Source organism: Erpetoichthys calabaricus, chromosome 7 (assembly GCF_900747795.2).
Source record: "Erpetoichthys calabaricus chromosome 7, fErpCal1.3, whole genome shotgun sequence".
NCBI lineage: Eukaryota > Metazoa > Chordata > Cladistia > Polypteriformes > Polypteridae > Erpetoichthys > Erpetoichthys calabaricus.
In genome coordinates this window covers 132,566,483-132,588,919 of record NC_041400.2, presented here as the reverse complement: position 1 = coordinate 132,588,919, position 22,437 = coordinate 132,566,483, and the positions used below count along the sequence as shown (strand labels likewise).

The 22,437-nt window shown below is 37.7% G+C and overlaps 1 protein-coding gene across 8 annotated transcripts in view; it reads left to right on the top strand.

Moving 5' to 3' along the window:
• psd3l (pleckstrin and Sec7 domain containing 3, like) overlaps nucleotides 1-22,437 on the top strand; it is a 649,947-nt gene that overhangs the window by 462,181 nt on the left and 165,329 nt on the right. For all 8 annotated transcript variants that reach the window (XM_051929574.1, XM_051929571.1, XM_051929573.1 and 5 more), the window contains one exon: nucleotides 420-509. In XM_051929574.1, the coding sequence (XP_051785534.1) occupies nucleotides 420-509 (90 nt within the window). The remainder of the gene's footprint in view (nucleotides 1-419; nucleotides 510-22,437) is intronic.

The following is a 22,437-nucleotide window of genomic DNA, read 5'->3' as shown; positions in this document are numbered from 1 at the left end:
ACTCTATGATTTACTTTAATTTATTCTTTTGGGCAAAGCACATTCCAAATGCCAAATAGTGAACTGGGGTTTTGCATTTCACCATTTTCATTTCTAATTACTTTTGTGTATTATGCAATTATTTTTTCCTTGCCTGCATATTGCAGAGGACTAATAGAAGATATTAGTATCATCTACTTTAACATTTTTTTTTTTTTTTGGACTAAGCTATGCATGAAATTCGAAGATAAGTCAGAACATTGTTCAATGAAGCAATAATGTACTGATCATGATATTTCTGGTTTCATTTTACTTTTGGTACTGGGTGCCAAATGAATTTGTAGATTCCATAAATGTGCCTTTGTCATTTTAATAAACTACTTCCTATCAAATTAATAAAATAAATCTTAACTGAATGAATTAATTGAATATTCTTTTAGAATATTGGGAAGAAGATGACCTGTCAAGAATTCATCACCAATTTAGATGGATTTAATGATGGCCAGGACTTCCCTAGGGATCTGCTTAAGGTACGTGATGAAACACAGTTGATTTTTTTTTTTAACCTCTGCTTAACCTAATATTTGTCTTGATGATAATTAAAAACAATGCAGGAAGAACAACTGTTTATGGATTCTTCTGCTACTAATCTAAGTATATTATGACTGAAACTGCTGCCCACTACTATTTTAAATATTGGATATTTTAATACTGTATTGGACTTGTAGGCCATATAGTAATATGTGTAATTATTTAAGATGCTTACAACTGAATAAATGTGTAAATCTTTGAAAGAACAAATGAATTTGGTATATTACATTTAAAATAAGCTTATTAAACCTTGTTGTTATGCAGTGGAGTTCAAATATAAACAGGAGTTTACGAGCTTCACTTTATTTATTGAATACAATGAATAGACACATTATTTTTCTGTGTAGTCTCCTGCTAGTGCAGTAATACACTTGTTCCAACGCTTAGAAATCTTCTTAATCCAAGACTTCATGTTGACCAATTCTTGCACAGCATCAGTAACCTCCTCATTCGACTTGAATTTCTTCCCTCCTGAAAATTCCTTAAGTGAACTGAAGAGATGATAGTCCTTCTCTGAATTACTTGCACCAATTATATATTCGAGAGAGAGACACTCATCCACAAACTGATTTTTAAGTTTGAAATAAATATGAGATGGAATAACTCCATGTGTCAAAAATGTAATTATAATTCGCTGTGCAACACTACTGTGTACCTCCTGATCCGACATGTTGATTACAACTGACAGGAAGGGGGGAAAGAGCAGCTTAGCACTACTAACAACAAGTACAAACATGCATGTGTTTGTCCAATGAGTCATGTCTACCTTGCACTCGTTATAAGAACAGAGCATGAAAATTCCTGTTTATAATTGAACACCCTCATAGATTTATTCTAGCCAGGCTGTAATATTTGAGTACCCACCACATACATAGCCATCAAAGTTTTAGTACAGTTGTGGCTCAAAATTCACTGAGAATCAGGCACTACCATAGGTGTCATTTTAAATCTGCTTCAACACTATTGATTGGATCCCTAAATATCAAATGGCAACAACTTAACTGTACTTGTTTGCAATATATTTTGAGTTATGCCAAATGGCCAGCTGTTTGTAGGAATGGATTATTTATGTTAGCGAGCAGGTGTATTTATTGAAGTAGCAGATGATTTTTTGTGTGCATGTACATTTGTGTATATATGGTATAATGATTTCTAAGGGGCATTTTGAAAATCAAGAAAGGCAACTATTTTGAATTTCTTTCAGCCTCTGCATATTGGCTCATTTATATACTTAAAACAAAGGGGTCTCTGACCCCTTTTGTTCCTGTTCTTGTGGATTTTTATTTGTCTTCCTCTCTGGGATTCCTGGATGTGACTTTCAGACAGAGTTCCTATCCGGGGGCCTGGTTTATAAAACTTCAGTACGTACAAAAAGAGAATCAAAATGTGCATATGCAGCTTTCCATAGAAATGTCAGGATTTATTAAAGAAAATGTGATAGGAGAATGTGTGTATATTTACAGCAATCATGACCCATCTGTACACAACGTTTTGGAGAAACTGGAAGATGATGACACCCTTGATCAAACAGGAAAATGCAGCCAAACCAGCTAACAACTTACTTCTCTGGGAACTGGCCTACAGGTCAGAAATGTCACTGCCACATTTCAATCCATCATGCCCGCTGTTTTTTTGACATACGCATACTTTCATGCTTAAACCCACACAAAGTTTTATAAATGATACCCATGGTGTGCGGGTCAGCTGAACTGCTGTCCACTTTGATCTGGGGCATAACTAGAAGGGAATCCCTAAAGTGTCCTGCTAGACTTTTCTAGGCCACTCTGGATTCTCTGTGTTTCCAGTTTCTCCTCTTGGGCGTGTCCTGTCATTTGCACTTACAGTGCCTTTCTTCAATGAAAAGAGAATGGGCCTATGTCATCTGGAGTTATGAGTCCTGTTTGATGCTGACAATGAGAGGAGTGAAATCTTGGTTAAGCCAGTGCTGATTTTGCCATAATACTGAGTTCTGTGGTGCACAGTTGAGTTATTTTGTGTTTTAACAATTTCAGCCTTTATTTCAAACAATTCAGTTTGAAAGAGGAAAAACTAAGAGAAGAATATTAATTCACACTGTCACTGCCAGTGACAGCTCCACAAAACAGTAAGTGCTTAGGCAAGAGTCCCATGTTTCCAGAAGCAGGTATCTGGCACATTGCACAGCACCCTGTATAACAGAATCAAAATGGAGAGTTCAAGCATAAACTGAGCTAGAGCAGAATCAATTGTAATACAGCTGTGCGCTTCCTAACGATTTAATTCATTGCAGGGGACTAAAAGGTGAAGCTGCAGGATTACATACACATCTGCTCCAACAGATATTACTTTCTGTAGTGTGTTTTCTTTTTATACAAATGTCTGCAAAAGCCACTTTGCCAGGGGTCATGTGCTATGCTATATCCTCATTCTTTGCAATCATAATCATTTCTGATCATAATATCTGCGCATGTGTACATAATAATAACTCCTACATATATGTGTCTATTTGTCAAGTAAAAAAGAAGCTATTCAGTCGTACAATGACAATACTAACATTCAAAGAAAGTAATATGATTTGATTCAGTTTTTTCTTGAATCCAGAAATCTGATATTTGCCTGTTAGTGAATTATCTAGGTTAGTAAAATATAGTAGAATATTGCTGGCATTCAGTGAAAGTTTTGGTTTTAAGTTTGCTACTCAGATACCTTTGTCATCTTCAGAATTACAGCATCACTGTAGTAATGAAGAAAAGGAGAGATGGAGGGTATCCTTGTCGAGTCTTTTATATCATATGCTGTATTCATGTTCCGTAGGACAGATGGAAGGCGTAAATCTCCTAGTGGAAAGTTTCAGGTGGACTCTGTTGTGAATTGAAATCACAAACATGGCAAAGGGTATGTGGCCTTTAAAAGCATGCAAAGTGCTTCAGCTGCCTGTCCAGAGGAGGCACTTTGTCCAAGTTAGCTAGTCCCAACTGCTACCTGCAGATTGTGGCCTAAACAGGCCGAGAAGTGGGGAACTGGCTTTAAAAGATCAAAATACGAGCAGTGTCCCAAAAATTCTCAACAGGGAGTAAGGGGGGCCATAAACCTCTGGCTTAAGAAAGAAAGGGGAACAAAGAATCTTTATAATGAATTTACTAGCAATGATAGAAATGTATAACAAAGTGCTCAAAAGAGCAAAAAAGGCAAAAGGATTTGCCTAAAAGGCAATATGTGTTGAAAAAGTCCCAAAATATAATTTAAAGAGCAAAACCTAAAAAGAAAACAAGAAATCCAGCAACTAAAAGGTAGACAGTACTCACACAACTCAATGCCCAGCTGCTGGGTTTCTTTTTTGGTACAGTGTAAAATCAGGAAGGAGGACTGAGCAACAGTGAAGTCAGGTTGACTCTGCTTCCTGGAGCTCCACCCCCAAAGCACATAAAATGGCAGTGCATTTAAAAAGACAGAATACAAATAATAAGCAAATTCAACAGAAATAACATAAAAGCATGAAAAATAATATTAACAAAAAACAACCATAAAACAGAAAATAAATGCAAGCCAGGAAATATACCATTTGTACCACAGTAGAATCCCTTTAAAAGTGGTAGCAGAGCCGAGTTGTGACTAAGATTGGACCTATTATATATAGCACACTTAATACATTTAGTTTGCTTTTTGTTTTTGCAAAAAGTGGATCAAGTAACACATTATTTACAATCTCCATTTTCTTCCAAATCACAGATCAGATTTGAACATAATAAGAGGGACAATGAAATGTCACAAGGTTCAGTTATGAATTTTCCCATTGTGTGTGAATGCAGCATCAGATCAGAAAAATGATGTGTTATTAGAGTTAAATATGAAAGTGGAGTTTTTAGTTTTATGATTTATGTACAATTTTGTACTCTAGACCAGGAGTGGGCAGATTCAGTCCTGGAGGGCCGCAGTGGTTGCAGGTTTTTGTTCCAACCCAGTTGCTTAATTAAAAACCAATCCTTGTCAATTATTTAATTGCATGGCTTGCTAGTGCTTTAACTCTGCCATGTCAGGTCATTCTCATATCCTAGATTTATTTTCCTTTCTAAGGATATCATCCAAATGATTTGAAGTCTAAAACAGATGAGTAATTCTTAGTGCTTCACTTTTTTCTCTTCACTTTCCTTCCAAGTATTTAATTAAACCAAATAGTGTGTGATAAATACACACAGGTGTAAATGAAAACAAGCTAAATGGAGAAATGCTGGTCTCTTTTGTCATTTGCATGGTATTGCTAATTAGGAGCAATTAAAAACCAAGAATACAGCTGTTTAAGACTAAAATAAGCAATAAGGGTTCAAAATCTTAACGAGCGAAACAACTAAAGTGAAGCTGAAGTGTTACTTGAGCAATAAGGGCTTCTTATTAAGCAATTGGGTTGGAGCAAAAACCTGCAGCCACTGCGGCCCTCCAGGACTGAATCTGCCCACCCCTGCTCTAGACTATGACCTTAGGCTGAAACATTGACCTATACCAGGGGTTGGCAACCTTTTTAAAGCAAAGAGCTATTTTATCATAAATGTTTGACCCAAGACTTACAAAGAGCCGCAATGGGTAGAGAAGGAGGTTTGAGATACGATTTTTAAAGCAATAGGAGTATATATGCATTTAACACAAAAATAAAACTTCAAGTACTTAGAGGAAATAAAGAAAAATAATTTAATGAGACTTCTGACTTTGCATTTCCACAGAGATGTTTCATGTTCGGTGAGTAGTTGGAAGTCTTCAATTTTAAACATGACTCCAAGTTTACATCATAAAGCTGACTTCTTACTTTGCATTTGATATCACTCAGGTTGGGAGAACGTCTGCTCACAAGAATAGGTGGACTCAAAAATCATCAAAATTCCAAACACTATTATTATAAATTGACAGTAATAGTCAGTTTGAATGTTCCATCCATTTCTAAATCGTGGTTAAAGCTGCCTTTTTTCTTTTCAGGTTTTCTAGTTCCACTTGTAAAGATGTAAATTTTGAAGACCACAAATCTTTGCTTTTCAAGTCTGTTAGTTGTACTTCAAACTGAGGTCTGTCAACTGTTGGAGTCAGTAAAAATGTATTCAATTGGCATTTCCCACAAATGTTTTTGTTCAGAACGAAAGAGTGGACTTTTCATCTCTGAAATTTGAGATGTGATTATGCAAATGAATCATGCATTTTTGTAATAGATGCCAGAAAGAACTTGCTGTCAATGGCACTTTCAGAAGTTTCCAGATGTTTTTTTAAACTTTCGAAATGAAACAGATTTCTACTTTTCAAGTCTTCTGCAAACAAAGCCTTTATTTTTACCCGTCATTACTGGGTGCTCCATCTGCAGCGATAGATACCAATTTATTAATATCAATTTCCCTAACAGTTGAAAATTCCAAAATTGCTGCAGAGATATCTTCACCTCAAGTTTGTCCTTTAAGAGGTATCAAAGCCAGTAATTCTTCATGGAGACCTTTATTGGAAACATACATACCGTCCCAGAAGACTAATTTGTGTGATCTCCTTCACGTCACAACTCGTTACATGCCAGTGAAAATACAGATGCCAATTTTACATCATTAATCTGTTGATCTGTCACATTCTTACCCATCTTAATGATTCTGTCGTGAACAGTATTTTGCGGATAGTGGAGTGTCTTTAATCTCCTAACAATATCTTCTTTATTTTTGAAGTCAGAGTAGAGATGTTTGGCCAAATTTAATTGCACTTTTTTACATATTCTCCCATCTGTGAAAGGATTTCTTTGATTTGCAATCTATTGAGGAACAGCAAAAATTTCTGATTGTTACATATTTTACTTTTAATTCTGTCGTTTCTTTTATTTTCTTCTCTGAATGATTTTTTTTTTGTGCAAATACATTGCGCTTTGTTGAAAACTGGTGTTCAAGATTTAATTTTTTGTTATTGTGTAACCTTTCATTGCAAATTAGATGTGTTAGAAGACCCATAGAGTTTTGCGTCTCAGTTTTGAATCACTAGAATGTGTAATAATGCAAAGGTGACTAATATCACAACATTGTTCAGTTCTGTAGGGATAGGGTTCACCCTCACCCTCCCTTTCTTGAGTAAAGTTCATTCAGCTCTGCAGTTGTCTGCCCTTCTCTGTCCACTTCACTACTTTAACTGTGCTGAGTGAGCAGTGCAAATGTACTCACCACTCTGAACTCAGCTGGCTATAATATGTAAATAAGAGGGAAGGCATGGTGACGAAAAAAACTTGTAGATCTGTCTCACCTTAAATCGCTTCGCACCTCTCCATCAGCGTCTTTTGTCCTGTAAATGTGTCGATAAGCAATAAGCAGCCTGCTATCACATCCCCCACCGCCGCACAGTTTTCTCAGCTCAAGTCTGTTTACCTGCGTGTCAGTTGCTTGGAGTTGTATAGAGTAAGAAGTCAAGCAAAATTACACCTTTTATAAATACTATATTGTTATTTGGAACACATGCATTTCATGTGTGTTCTGTGTACAGTACAGTACACTGTGTTATGTACAGTAAACACATTGTTAAAACAGAAACGTTTTTCATGTTTTAGTAAGAATTGACAAAATGTAGACATGAAGTGTATAATGTGTTAAGCCTGAATTCCAAATATCAAATAAACACTTTCACAAAAGGTACAAATATAGCAGAACAAGTGCACTTCTATTTAAGAATATAACTGCAGAAAAAGAACCCACGTTAGGGTGCGACATTGACACACATTTACTACGACCGCTTCGGTGGCGCAACGGTATCAGCTGTTGACTGGTAATCAAAACTTCATGGGTTCGATCCCAGACGAGTCTGTTTTGAGAAGTGAGCTGCTTTTATTCTTACTATTTTAGAATAAAAACATACATTTGATTTCAGTCTGTAACAGCCAGTGTAAATGTATAATACTTTTTTTTTTATTCAGTTTTATTCTCTCAGTTGCATTCATGATTACACTCCCCCCCCCCCCCCCCCCCCCCCCCCCCCCAATCCACAACCCAACCCAGTTTGACACTACTGTTTTCACTTAAAGATGCGCATTAACAGAGGTGAACTCAGATCATGACGATGGTTCTACATCGGAGCAAGAATGCACGTTGCACTTTACGCTGTAGGAAGTAAGTAAATAAATAAAGGTAAATAAGTAAGTGACATTTGATCTGGCTCTTATGTACAAAGTACAGCGACGGCAGCTTCCACCTGCAGCTATAGACTCTTCACTCTAGTGTTTAGATCTGGATGGTGTATGTGCCCAAAAAAAAAGTTTAACTGCATTCTCATACCATTGCTTGTGTACTAAAGTGTCAGCAGGCACTTTTCATGGCATTACACGTATTTTTTGAGCATGCCCATGTCGATCAAACACAGGAAGCTCTGCAGTCTACTTGTGACTTTACGCTGTAGGAAGTAAGTAAATAAATTAAGGTAAATAACATTCGACCTGGCTTTTATGTAAGTAACATAGTGAAAAGTCAAGCAAAATGACACCTTTTATTAGCTAACTAAAAATATTACAATATGCAAGCTTTCGAGCCAACTCAGGCCCTTTCTTCAGGCAAGATGTAAGTAACATATAAATGTTAATGTTTTGGGCACATGCACCATCCAGATCTAAACACTAGAGTGGAGAGTCTATAGCTGCAGATGGAAGCTGCTGTCGCTGTACTTTGTATATAAAAGCCAGATGGAATGTTATTTACTTACTTCCTACAGCGTAAAGTCATAAGTAGACTGCAGAGCTTCCCGTGTACATACACAAAGTACAGCGATGGCAAAAGTGCGACGTGCATTCTTGCTCCGATGTAGAACCGTCATCATGATCTGAGTTCACCTCTGTTAATGCGCGTATTTAAGTGAAAACAGCAGTGTCAGATGGGGAGGGGGAGGGTGGGATCGTGAAAGCAACTGAGAGAATTAAACTGAATAAAAAAAAAAACAAAGCTAACCTTTACAAGTATCATACATTTACACAAATCTGTTACAGACTGAAATCAAATGTATGTTTTTATTCTAAAATAATAAGAATAAGAGCAGCTCACTTCTCAAAACAGACTCGTCCGGGATTGAACCCGTGAAGTTTTGATTACCAGTCAACAGGTGATATCGTTGCGCCACCGAAGCAGTCGTAGAAAATGCGTGTCAATGTCACACCCTAACGCGGGTTCTTTTCCTGCAGTTATATTCTTGAATAGAAGCGCACTTGTTCTGTTATAGTTGTACCTTTTGTGAAAGTGTTTATTTGATATTTGGAATTCAGGCTTAACACATTATATACTTCATGTCTACATTTTGTCAATTATTACTAAAACATGAAAAAGTTTCTGTTTTAACGATGTGTTTACTGTACATAGCTTGTTGTAGACACAGAACACACATGAAATGCATGTGTTCCAAATAACAATATAGTATTTATAAAAGGTGTCATTTTGCTTGACTTCTCACTCTATACAACTCCAAGCAACTGACATGCAGGTAAACAGACTTGAGCTGAGAAAACTGTGCAGCGGTGGGGGATATAATAGTAGGCTGCTTGCTGCTTATCGACACATTTACAGGACAAAAGACGCTGATGGAGAGGTGCGAAGCGATTTAAGGTGGGACGAATCTACAAGTTTTTTCGTAGGCTCTGGTAATTCTAGTGTTAACCATAAGAAGTATATGAAAGAATTAGGAATCCCAATAAACACTGAAGCATACATCTAATCTCTGGTACTGAAGAAAATTCTGGAGAGCTTATCATTTGACTGAAGATGTAATCTTGTCGAACAGAATTTGAGGAAGATGTAGATGATGGAGTTAGAGGTTAAACGCAACAAAGACACATGACGGACCACCTGATTCACATATATTATTTATTAAGATATAAAAAAGGTAGGTGGTGGTATGAACTATTTTGGAGTTTCTTGAGTAATATTTCCTTCATTAGGGTTTCCAGAAACATCAGTAGGATTCATATTAATATTTTGATGCATCAAATTACATTTTTATTACAAAATAAAAAATTTGCATAAAAATCAGACCTCCCCTGACACAGTTAACACTGATACAGTATAGGTATAATTTTAGGCAAAATGTACAGTTGATCTAGTCTGCATCTGGGTTGATCTTGAAACCTTGGAAGGCATATCTCTGAAAGAGAGTATTAATTAAAGCCCAAAAATTCATGTATTCTAATGAGTATTATGCTGCATAGTAATTTCCAGTTACTAAATAGATCTCTGATTGATATGACATGCTTTATTTTCCTTAAGCTCATCAAAAAACTCACTGCAAAAGAGATACTGTTTTGCTGTAAAAGTCCATTTTTGTATCTGTACTGTCTTAATCCAGTTTTTTCTTTTGATTATTATTGTATAATATTTTACTTTTTCATTCTAGTGAACCTAATAGAAATTACTCCAGAATTAAATATGTTTATTATACTGTAAGTAACACACGGAACTATTACTATTAAGTTGCTGGGCACCGTTCTGGAAATTCAGAAGTACGTGTTGTTTTTTTCTAGTATCATGTGAATTGATTGGCACTGTTGCTGGTACGTAATATTAATGAAAACTTACTTCTGAGGATCCCTTTTCAATTATAAAATAGCAAGCTGTTTCATTAAGGTAATGGCTTCTTATTTAATGACATAGTGAGACAGCTGTAAGTTAATATGACTGCAAACATTTGTAAAGAAGTTGGCTTGTTTGACAAAGTTCCACTTTTAATATAATCTCCCTGCAATCTTGAGCCTAAGAGCATATCCTTCCTTTCTACATAGATTCGATTGCAGTCAATTACGGTACAGTAACCACAGCCTTTTGTGCAAAGGTAGTTTACTACACTTTACAATTAATTAAAAGATGTTATATCTTTTACATAAAATATAAAGACAGTACAGTTAAAGAGTTTGTTTTCTTTACTTTATGTTATATGATGTTAGTGGTTCTATTGTTTTACTTTGATAGCTCTCCTTTTTTCCTTTACATATGCATATCCTTTGGCAGATAAGATAAAAGTATTGTTTTTTTTCAACCTTACAGGCTACAGAAAGACATTCCTTTGGAGTACAGGCATAATGCTAGATTAGATCAAAGCACAAAAAGTCTGCAGTCACGAGGGAAGGATTAAATACAAAGCAAGCTCTCTAAATAACAACCGTTACTGGTTCAGGAAATTTAAATTATTTAGTAAGGATATTAATACAGGTCTGAATGGAAACACTGTAAATAAAAATATTTTTCAGGGGAGCTTTGGATATTTATGTGTTTAAGTTACAAACAAAACAGTTAAATGTTTACTATTTGCTAGTAAAAAGCTCAAGGTATTCAGTTTTATTTTATTTATGCGCAACATTATTCTTATTTTGTCTTCAGCTGTTCTCAGTAGCATGTAATCCTACAACATATAGCTCAATGTGTCAGGTATTATGCTATTACATAAATCAGCTTAACATTCAGAAGGGGTTTTGAAATGCATTAATCAGACAGAACATTTACCCTGTTTGTCCCTTAGAAGTTATTAGAATGGAATTCCATCATCAACAGATGCATGCTTAAAAAGTTACTCTGTAATGTTTTGTTATGTCCTAAATACTTTTGGTCTTTAGAATAAGGATTATGTGTTCCTGACTGAAGCAGCTGCTTAGAAAATTATGTCATCTAATATATAAACATGAAGGTTTCAGTATTCCTGATGTAACTGCATGTAAAATGCATTTAATTGTAGGAAAATGTAAATTAAACCTTAACGAAAAGGTTTGCAAGCTGTTATTTTGTGATGTGTGAAGCATGGAATGTATCCTAAAAAAATGCAGGATTTTATAATAATTTTAATAGTGTAGCATTATATTCCAATTATTCTAATATGTCTCGATGCATGCTCAATAATCCAGGTAAGGAAATCCTAGAAATTTGATTCTGTTCATCTGGACAAAGTTTTTAAGTGGGAGAAATATTTCGAGACTTATCCAAGTCTCTTCCTCAGTCTCAATTGACTGCAGGTTTCCCCAACCTTATAAACAGTACCTTTGCTTAATCACAGAGACTAGCACCATTGACAAAGGGCCAGTTGATCAGTGATATGCAAATTGTCCACTGATTAGTAGACGTGTGAACCATTCATAGAGGGTTGAGGAATGGCTACAATCACAGCATTGTAAGATGGCGACAGATGTACCCTTAGGCCCCCTCCTCTGTTCAGAGATGGTCGTTCCTTTTTCACGTAAATGGCCTCCTTGATTCCTCTCTCAAACCAGCGCTCCTCCCTGTCCAGGATGTGCACCTCTTCATCTTTAAAGGAGTGACCACTATCCTGTAGATGTAAATAGACTGCGGGGTCCTGGCCTGACGAGGAAGCTCTTCTGTGTTGTGACATGCGCTTAGCCAGTGGCTGCTTGGTTTCCCCGATGTACAATTCACGGCACTCCTCCTGGCACTTAACTGCGTAAACTATGTTACTCTGTTTGTGCCGTGGGACCCGATCCTTGGGATGGACCAATCTTTGGTGGTGGTGTTCTTCTGCTTCCCTGGCCTCTGAGTCTGTGGGAATGGTGTTAGCTCTGTGTTGTAGAGTCCTAATGACACCTAGTTTGTGCTCTAGTGGATGGTGAGAGTCAAACCTTAGATACTGGTCCGTATGTGTGGGTTTATGGTACACATCCACTTTCAAATGTCCCCCGTTGACGATGGAAATTTCACAGTCTAAGAAGGCTAGCTTGTTATTTTCCATATCCTCTCTGGTGAACTTGATGTGTTTGTCCACCCCGTTGATGTGGTCTGTGAACTGTGGTACCTCCTGAGATCTGATTTTCACCCAGGTGTCATCCACATATCTGAACCAATGGCTCGGTGGTGTTCCAGGATAGGATGATAGAGCCCTCTTTTCCACTTCTTCCATATATAGATTGGCTACTATAGGTGAAACAGGGGAACCCATGGCACACCCGTGCTTCTGCCTGTAGTACTGGCTTTTGTATATGAAATATGTGGATTGAAGACACAGTTCCAAAAGCAGGCACACTTGGTCTGCGTTGAGAGAGGTTCTTTTACTGAGAGTGGGGTCATTCTGTAATCTCTTACGTACTACCTCCACTGCTTCAGTCACTGGGACACAAGTGAATAGAGATGTAACATCAAATGAGACCAAGGTTTCTTCTGCCTCCATAATGACCTCTCTCACTTTCTCCACGAAATCCAATGTGTTCTGAATGTGGTGTTTTGAGCTGCCTACCACCGGGTTAAGAACAGCGGCCAGGAACTTGGAGATGTTATACGTGACTGAATTGATCATGCAGACAATGGGTCTTAAAGGAGCACCCTGTTTGTGTATTTTGGGTAAACCATACAGACTTGGTGTAGATTCCCCTGGGTATAATCTGTGGTATGTGGTCCGGTCAATAGCATTGTCCTGAACTAACTGCTTAAGACAATCTATCACCTTTTTCTTGTAACCACTACCTGGATCTCGCTTTAAGGGCTCATAAGTATTTTTGTCACTGAGCAGAGACAAAATTTTCTCATGGTAGTCTGTCTGGTTTAGCACAACTGTGCATCTCCCCTTGTCCGCTGGAAGGATGATGATGTTGTTGTCCTTGCTGAGTGCCGTGAGGGCCTTCCTCTCCTCAATGCTGATATTGGATGCAGGGGGTTTTGCATTGCTGAGACATGCCGAAACTTTTATCCGCAGTTGTTCTGCTTCCAAATCAGCAATGTTGTTGTTTCTGATAGCAGATTCTGTGGCTGTAATCAGTTCCACTAGCGGGATTTGTTTCGGTGTGACCGCAAAATTTAACCCTTTAGAAAGGAAGTTTTTCTCTGCTTGGGTGAGTTGTTTGTCAGACAAGTTCTTCACCCATTTGTCCACATCTTTAGTTTCTGTCTGGCATCCTTCTCTCTGCTGGCTGTGGAGGACACTCCCCATAGTGTGCTGGTGTTTGTGGCGCACAGCAAGTAGATCAAACTTCCTCTTTTGCCTGGTTTTAGACTTTTCATGCTGTGCTAGACGAGCCTTCTCAGTGAACTCAAACACCTGTTGAAGTGTTTTCTCATCTAGAAGTGAAGAAAGTCTTTGGTGGATCTGCTCCTCTTTGGATTTTAAAACATCAATAGTGAAGTTAGTTTGTCTCACCCGTTCATTTAGCAGCTGACTCTGTGCCTTCTGGAGGATTTTGTTAGCTCGCAGGCCTTTTACTGACGATTTCATCTGTAGACTTTTAGGAGTGATCCCGCTCTGTCTACATCTGAGGCAGAATCTCAGATGGTTCCTGCCATCTTGCGTGCTGTTTGCTCATACTCAAGTACAAGCTTTAGGCCGTCCTTGCCAAAGTGGCTCTCAATGTCTCGATGCATGCTCAATAATCCAGGTAAGGAAATCCTAGAAATTTGATTCTGTTCATCTGGACAAAGTTTTTAAGTGGGAGAAATATTTCGAGACTTATCCAAGTCTCTTCCTCAGTCTCAATTGACTGCAGGTTTCCCCAACCTTATAAACAGTACCTTTGCTTAATCACAGAGACTAGCACCATTGACAAAGGGCCAGTTGATCAGTGATATGCAAATTGTCCACTGATTAGTAGACGTGTGAACCATTCATAGAGGGTTGAGGAATGGCTGCAATCACAGCATTGTAAGATGGCGACAGATGTACCCTTAGGCCCCCTCCTCTGTTCAGAGATGGTCGTTCCTTTTTCACGTAAATGGCCTCCTTGATTCCTCTCTCAAACCAGCGCTCCTCCCTGTCCAGGATGTGCACCTCTTCATCTTTAAAGGAGTGACCACTATCCTGTAGATGTAAATAGACTGCGGAGTCCTGGCCTGACGAGGAAGCTCTTCTGTGTTGTGACATGCGCTTAGCCAGTGGCTGTTTGGTTTCCCCGATGTACAATTCACGGCACTCCTCCTGGCACTTAACTGCGTAAACTACGTTACTCTGTTTGTGCCGTGGGACCCGATCCTTGGGATGGACCAATCTTTGGCGTAGCGTGTTTTGGGGTTTGAAAGCCACTGAGACCTGGTGTTTCGAGAAAATGCGCCTCAGCTGTTCCGATACTCCTGACACATACGGGATCACTAAGGGTTTTCGCTTAGGCAGTGTATGTCCTTCCTCTCTCATGAATCGCTTGGAGCGTTCTTTAGGTGTCCTCCCTGCTTTGACAAAGGACCAGCTGGGATATCCACATTTACTCAGGGCCTTTTTAACATGGTGTTCTTCTGCTTCCGTGGCCTCTGAGTCTGTGGGAATGGTGTTAGCTCTGTGTTGTAGAGTCCTAATGACACCTAGTTTGTGCTCTAGTGGATGGTGAGAGTCAAACCTTAGATACTGGTCCGTATGTGTGGGTTTACGGTACACATCCACTTTCAAATGTCCCCCGTTGACGATGGAAATTTCACAGTCTAAGAAGGCTAGCCATTGCAGCCATTCCTCAACCCTCTATGAATGGTTCACACGTCTACTAATCAGTGGACAATTTGCATATCACTGATCAACTGGCCCTTTGTCAATGGTGCTAGTCTCTGTGATTAAGCAAAGGTACTGTTTATAAGGTTGGGGAAACCTGCAGTCAATTGAGACTGAGGAAGAGACTTGGATAAGTCTTGAAATATTTCTCCCACTTAAAAACTTTGTCCAGATGAACAGAATCAAATTTCTAGAATTATTCTAATATTGTCAACTTTTGCAATTCATTTCTTATGCTAGTGTTTGAAAAAGTAGCTACAGAAATCAAGCTTAATTTGTATAAAGTAGTTTTATCCCAAACCACAGAGCAGATAGACAATTGTATCCTCCTCTCCAGTCTTTGTCCAATAGGCAAACCGCTGTGTGTCCAGGTAGTCTATCACAAGAGAACTCATAGTCCTGGAGCAACCTCCCAAAGGTCTTCATGATTTGAGATGCAACTGCCACTGGTCTGTAGTATAGGGCTGGGTGATAGGGAAAAAATAAATTATCACAGTATTTTTTTTTTCCATAGCAGTCGATATTGATATATATAATGAGATAAATCAAATCACTATTTCAATCTTAAAGGTTCCTTTTTACTCCTAAGTGAAATATGAAGATACTGTAAGGTTAATTTTGGTTTAAATATTATTTATTTTATGTCAGAAGTTGAACATGACAAATGTACTGTAGAACATTATACAACTGTATTTCAAATAAATAAAATGGGTATCTATAATAAAATAAAATCTTAATTCTGACCAGAGAAAAGCTTGAAGTGTTACTGGAGAACACAAACAAAATGCACAACTAAATTCTTTGGTCAATTCCAAGTAAATAAAACAGTTAATACAAAATAAAAAAGTCTCAATTTCGACCAGTCAAAAGCATTCAGGTTTTATAGGAGAACACAATAAATTTGGTGGTCAACTCCAAATAAATAAAATAAAATCTTAAAACTTAAAATCTAAAGGTAAAATCTTAGCTTTCAAGTTATACAGGAGAATGCAAAGTAAATTCTTTAGTCAGTTCCAAATAAATAAAGAAGGCATTAATACAAAAATATCAAAAAAACTACTTCTATACGGTATCATTTGTACATATTCAGACTGTATTAAATGGTTGGGAACAAACCCCCAAAAAAATAGACAAAAACATTCTGTATATATCCTCAGTACAAATTCAAGCAGCTTTCAAATGTAAAGGAAGGAGAACATAACATATTCACTCAATTGCAGTCATCTTATGCTCTAAGACAAAAAAAAAAGAAGAAAGGCACAAGAAGTGCTCTAAAGGATGGCACTGCTTCAGATGGTACAAAAGGTTACTGGTATTACCTGTCTTTTTATAAACATACTTTTGACACGATTGGCAGTGCACGCTACTCTGCTTCTTGTCGGATTTTAACTATCTCCACATTTCCAAATTCCTCTGACCCTTTTTTCAACACCATTGTCATCTTTTGAGTCTTGGGCTAGGCTTGTTGGAGCGTTTTCTACAGTAACACTGGTTTGTTTGTTTTTTTTGAGTTTTTGTTAACATTTTCTGTTGTCATTTTCTGTTTTTTTTTGAGTTTTTGTTAACATTTTCTGTTGTCATTTTCTCTTTTAACTTGCTCCCACTACTGACATACTGTTGTGCGCTTGGCTACTTGCAGCCCATGTGTGCTGTTGCCAGGTGCTACACTATGTGCTGTGTGCATAAACCTAACCTGATGTGGCTGAAACTCTGTTCCAGCCACATGGTTGGTTTGTTACAGCACTATTCTCATCGGTTTTCCGTGTTTTCAGACAAAACTTGGAAGGAATGAGTACTGTCGACTTCTATCAAGCATGTCTTACATTTCTATTGAGAAAAAGTTATTTCACGATAATTATCTTTTATTGTTTTATCGCACAGCCCTAGTCTGTAGTCATTCATTGAAAAGGCACAGCCCTAGTCTGTAGTCATTCATTGAAAAGGCCTTAAGAATTGAACTGATTGTAAATGGTCCCTTCAGCTTTTCCAGTGTGTAATTTCCTTAGTTGTCTTATTGCTTGGTGTTCAAATATGGACAGCTCATACTGATGGTCAGAGTTGGACTTGTTACTGCCCATTCCAGTTGAAGCGGTAGAGTTTGTTGATGTGTTAGGGATGGTGTGGGGAGACTGGTCATTGAAAGAAGGTGTGGGAGGGAAAATCTATTAAAAAATTGGTTCAGGGCATTACCCTTTCCACATCCCTTTCTAGCACCAGAACCTTGGATTGCTTGAGTCCAGTAATTATGCCCAGTCCAATCCAGACACCTTTCTTTTTTTTTTTGACTTACTTTGTTTTCTATTTTAGCTTTGTAAGATTCCTTTCCTTAGCATTTCCTTTAGCACTCACTGTGTGTCCTTCAGAGCCTTTTTGTCAATAGGTTTGAATGCTGTGTTTTTCTCATTCAGTAGACATTTTAGCTCCCTAATAGTCCAATGCTTGTTATTTAAAAAGCAATTACTGTCTTTGAGGTTCCTCTGTGTCAACGCAAAAGTTAAAATAGTCTTTGGTACAGTCTGTCAATGTCATCCCCATGTGACTCGCTCATCATTTCCTAGTCTGTCATTTAGAAGCTGTCATTTAGAGCTATTTCACCCTCCAGGCTCCAGTTCCTCACTATCCTGATAATAGGTTGCTGTATAAAAGCAGGCTCGTAGCTGGGAGTAAGATGAATCAGGTTGTGGGTCAGATTTACCTGAAGGTGCCAGAAGTTTACACTTAAAGACATCTTTAATAATTTAATAAAGTAGATCCAGCTTGTTATTTTCTTGAGCGGTACATTTTGGCTTTATTTCTACCAAAGTCACATGGTTGAAGTTTCCACATAGTAAAACTATAGGGTCAGGATGATTTGTCATTAAAGTGTTTGTGACAGGGTAAATCATTTCCGTTGCCGAGTCCCCATTGGTAGAGTGAGCAATATAAACATTAATAAGGACGATGTAACTTGTCTCCCTGCGCAAATGATATGAATGAATTCTAACAGCCAGAATTTCAATATCTGAATTACAAGCTACAGTTTTAACTGTAATATGGCTTTCACACCATTCCTCTTTCACCTGTTGTGGTACGGTGAATTTATTTCTGGTTCTCTGAGTGCACCAGTTACCTGTCACATGAAGAAGATGTGACACGTTCAGTTAAATGGCCTCAGTGAGTGAGGATGTGTAAGCAAGTATGACTTTTAATGGACTGATACCCTGTCAGAGATTGCTTCATGCCCTGCTCTCATGAAGAATAAATTTGAGATTAACAAGACAGTGGTAATAAAGTACTTAGGTATTTGCGAGAACACATCCACCAGGGAAATGTTCAGCAGCCTCTTCCTACCATGAATAATGGAATAGTTTGATTTCAGACTCTTTAAGACGTGTTTTAAATTGCAGACGGCTCATAAATCATTTCCCTAATAAAATTTTGTTGATGGTGTAGTATTTTGTTTTTGCCAGGGCTAAAGCTGTATAACATGAGATTTTTACCAGCTTGTACTGAATTTCACATCAGTCTGCTCTTCCTTGCTGTCAGGCACATTTCACTGGAGATTTGGAAAACCAGCATGTGGCTGTTGACTCCTGTTATAGGTTATGTTGCTGTATCCTAGTTGCATGATTTAGTCTCTTGTATATAAATAGATGTTTTTTCTTCTCATTATTAGTTCCAGAAAGATATTATTAGTAACTTGGCAAGCTTAAACAGGGAAATGCTTAAGCTTTATAATTTCTGGAGGCATTGTGGCTTGCTCCTACTGTTTTTATTAACTGCATGGCATCAACATTTATCACATCATAAATTTTTTTAATGAGATTCATTAAACTTTCCCTTTAACTTCATACAAACAGTGGATCTCTTCACTCTTGGATTTCAGAATATTGTGTGCTTTTTCCTGCTATGGTTTGTACTTTTATGGGGATTGCTACCTGTCCATAGTAATACAGCCTTGTTTGTTTAGCCACATTGGTAAGTTAAATAGTTAAAAACCTCTCTGTCCTTTACTGCATTTACAGAATGAAATAATGGCGGAAAAGTCTATGATAGCCAGTCCTAAGTTTTATTTTCTACACTTTTTTTCATTGGAACTCTATGTGTAATTACTGTAGTTTTATTTTGTTTGCTTTATAGATTCACCTTGTAATGGTGCTATATCTGATAAAATTGATCTTCTAAAAACCTAATTAAATCTATACAAGCTATGAGGTACCGGGTAGAGTGGTAATACTTGAGGACATTTATTAAAGCATGTTAACAGATGTGATTCATTTAGAATAAATTAATTTTATGTTATTTGCAACACATTTTTTGTATAAATACAAATGAATTAATTGTTGGAACATTTCTTTTTGTGAGCTCTTCTGAGGCTATTATATACACAGAAATGTAGCATTAAAGTATTTTTATTTTTCCTGTTGTGTTTTTTTATTTGTCCTATATTTTGACTCCAGAATCCTGTGTTCAGGTAATAGCTCAAGCATTGTTATGTTTGTGTTATTTTCTTACACATTTTGCAAAGTTTGTTAAATTAAATGTTGCATATGAATAAATGTGCAGTTTGTAGTATTAAAAAATAATACTGGAACAATAATCTTTTTAAATTTACAATAACTTAACAATCAAACATACACTGCTTACCATGTGAGAGAAACATTTAATGTGAAAAAGCCCACAATGTTACATTTCTTCATATTAACTGAAACAGTAAATGTTAAGTGGAATTATTGGCTGGAGCCCAGCAGGTCGATTTTAAAATAGCACTAAATATTGCTAAATCCTAAAAAAACAATCTGCACTATTCTATGCGAAGTACTTTTTTTTTTAAAAAAAGTTTTGGATAACCCCAAACCCACCACCACCACAGAATTAGTCTGCATTGCATTATTATTATTACAGGTAATCAGTTGTCAAGCTGACAGTGTATTAAAGGAGATTACAGTGATTTTATCTCTAAATAGCATAATTTTATAGTATTACTCCAAACACTGCCAGAATTAAATCCAGTGGTATCTTGACAGGTGATCAAATATCTTTCCCAAAGTTGGGATAAGTTAGGACAATCCCTAAATATTTAATTAGGCGATGCCAGATTTGCATTGCATCATTCGCATTAGGGGTCCTGTTGTTGATATATCAGAGCCGGCCCTAGACAATTTTGGGCCCGGGGCAGAGCCCCGGCCGCCAAGCGATTTCCTGCATTCTGAGCTGCAGAAATGCGTTTCCCAGCATCTACAACCATCACTTTTTAACGATTTCCGTTTGACACTGACAACCGTAACCGTACAGAGCCGGCCCTAGACAATTTCGACCCCGAAGCAAACTGATACAGAGGGCGCAGTGGGCCCCCTCCAGCTGTGGGCCCGAAGCAGTTGCTTCGTTCGCTTCGCCGTAAGGCCAGCTCTGGATATATTTGGACAGTTTTGATCTAAAACGATCTGTGCAATGTATAGTATTAAGATGAATTGAATTGTTATTTGAACGGATTGATGAAGAGTATATATTATGGAACAGTACTGTTTGACAAAATGCCATAAAGTGAAGAGAGTCGATTTTAGATTGGCTATACTGAACTGAAGACAGATGTACAAGTTCATCTGAGCATAATTCTGGCCTTCACAATCTCCTGATATTGTAATTGTAGTCTCATGTTATCAAACTTGTTGACACACACCCATTATATATGGTGTAATGCTGCTGTACCAAACATTTATAGGCATATTACCATAGTCCGTCCGTCTGGAGTCGCATAATATCATTCATAATATTTAATTTCCTTTCTTCCTCATTGCTTATTATCTTTAATTTTTTTTTTATTAGGATATGATTGCTGCTATTCTCCATTAAAGTAAAAACACTTTTTTAAAAAAATGAGATTTCTCCAAACAAATTTATACACAGGCAGTATGTGAACCAACAAAGTGACTAATTATGTAGGAGGAATTATAATCTCATTAATAATGCATCCATTTAAAATTAAAAGTTTAAAAGGGAAAATTACCACTCTGATTACTCCTGATTGTTGGGAGGCAAAGGGGCTGCTTTATTAATGATGAAGCATCATTAAAAGAGATTTTCATTCAGTAAGAATTAAATAAACTGAGGTTTAGTATTCAATAGTATAATTTGCAATGATTATAACTATTGCCACATTCAGAAATTTACAGTTAGAAAAAAATGTTTTAGAACAGTGCAAAATATATGTTTTCTTAAAATCTGTGAGTCACTTGTTTATTAAACATTTGCTGTTTTTCAGTGCTTGTGTTGAATAATCAAAAACATGTTAAAAGATTTTTTTTTTAATTACAATTTGTAGTTAATAAGCAAATGATATGTCCTTGGAAGCTTTTAATGACTTTTTATGCTTAGATTCAGATCAAACAGTTCCATTTAGGCAAATTGTTTTTATGCAGTGGTCTGATCTATAATATGTGGATTAAGCAGGAAGGGGAATCTCGTGTTATATCTTACCTCTGGCTAGATCTTAATCTTCGTTTTGTAGCTTATTTGTATCTTTGAGAGTGCCTTAGGCAAAAAACTAATAATTCTTTTGTAATTCTATTTAGATCATAAAAAATAACTTCTATGAAAGATTTTCAAGTAACAAATTATTTTATTTAACCTGCAATTGTATTTTACATTCTTAAAAATCCAATCCACTGTCTTCTGTGCTTTCTCACTGTTATAGTTTAAAAATCTTAAACTATCTTGGTATGAAAATGATCAGACCTGCCAATGGCATTTGGTTGCAGGTTTGATGTCTTGTTAAAAATAGGCGTCAATACATCTAGACTATGAAAATATGTCCCACAGTTGTGGAATATGACCCGGACACAGACAGGCAGACACGTTGTAATCACCCCAAACACATTTATTGAGGCGTACCATATTTACAAATCACTCACAGACCCCCAATACCCCACAGTCCAGGCCAACACAATGCCTTCTCTCTCTCTCTGTGTCTTCAGACCGTCTCCTTCTCTCCTCCAAAAACCTTGTCCTTCTTCCACCCAACTCAAGTCCCTGTCTGAAGGGAGGCGGCCCCTTTAAATAAGCACCCGGATGTGCTCCAGGTGTGTTCCCGGCAATCTCCCACCAACACGCCCCAGTGTGGCGGAAGTGCTGGCTGTCTCCCCAGAAGCACTCCGGGTGACCCTGTTCCTCTTCCCCCCAGCACTTCCTGATGTGGCAGAAGTGCTGTGGTCCAGGGTTCTCCAGGTATTGGGCTGCCCTCTGGCGGTGACCACGGGCCCCTACAGGGTCGAGCTTCCCAGCTCTGTACCCGCGGCCCCCAGGGCGGTCGCCCCCTCGAGGTCTGGGGAAGGCACAAGCCCTCCTCCGGTCTTCTCGGGCGTTCCAGCTGGGTACCACCCCCATCCGGGTACTACAGTGCCCCACCACCAGCAAAGACACATCGGTCGGAGTGACACGTCCTGCGAGGGCAACTCCTCCCTGAAGTGGGTCCTACTACATGTC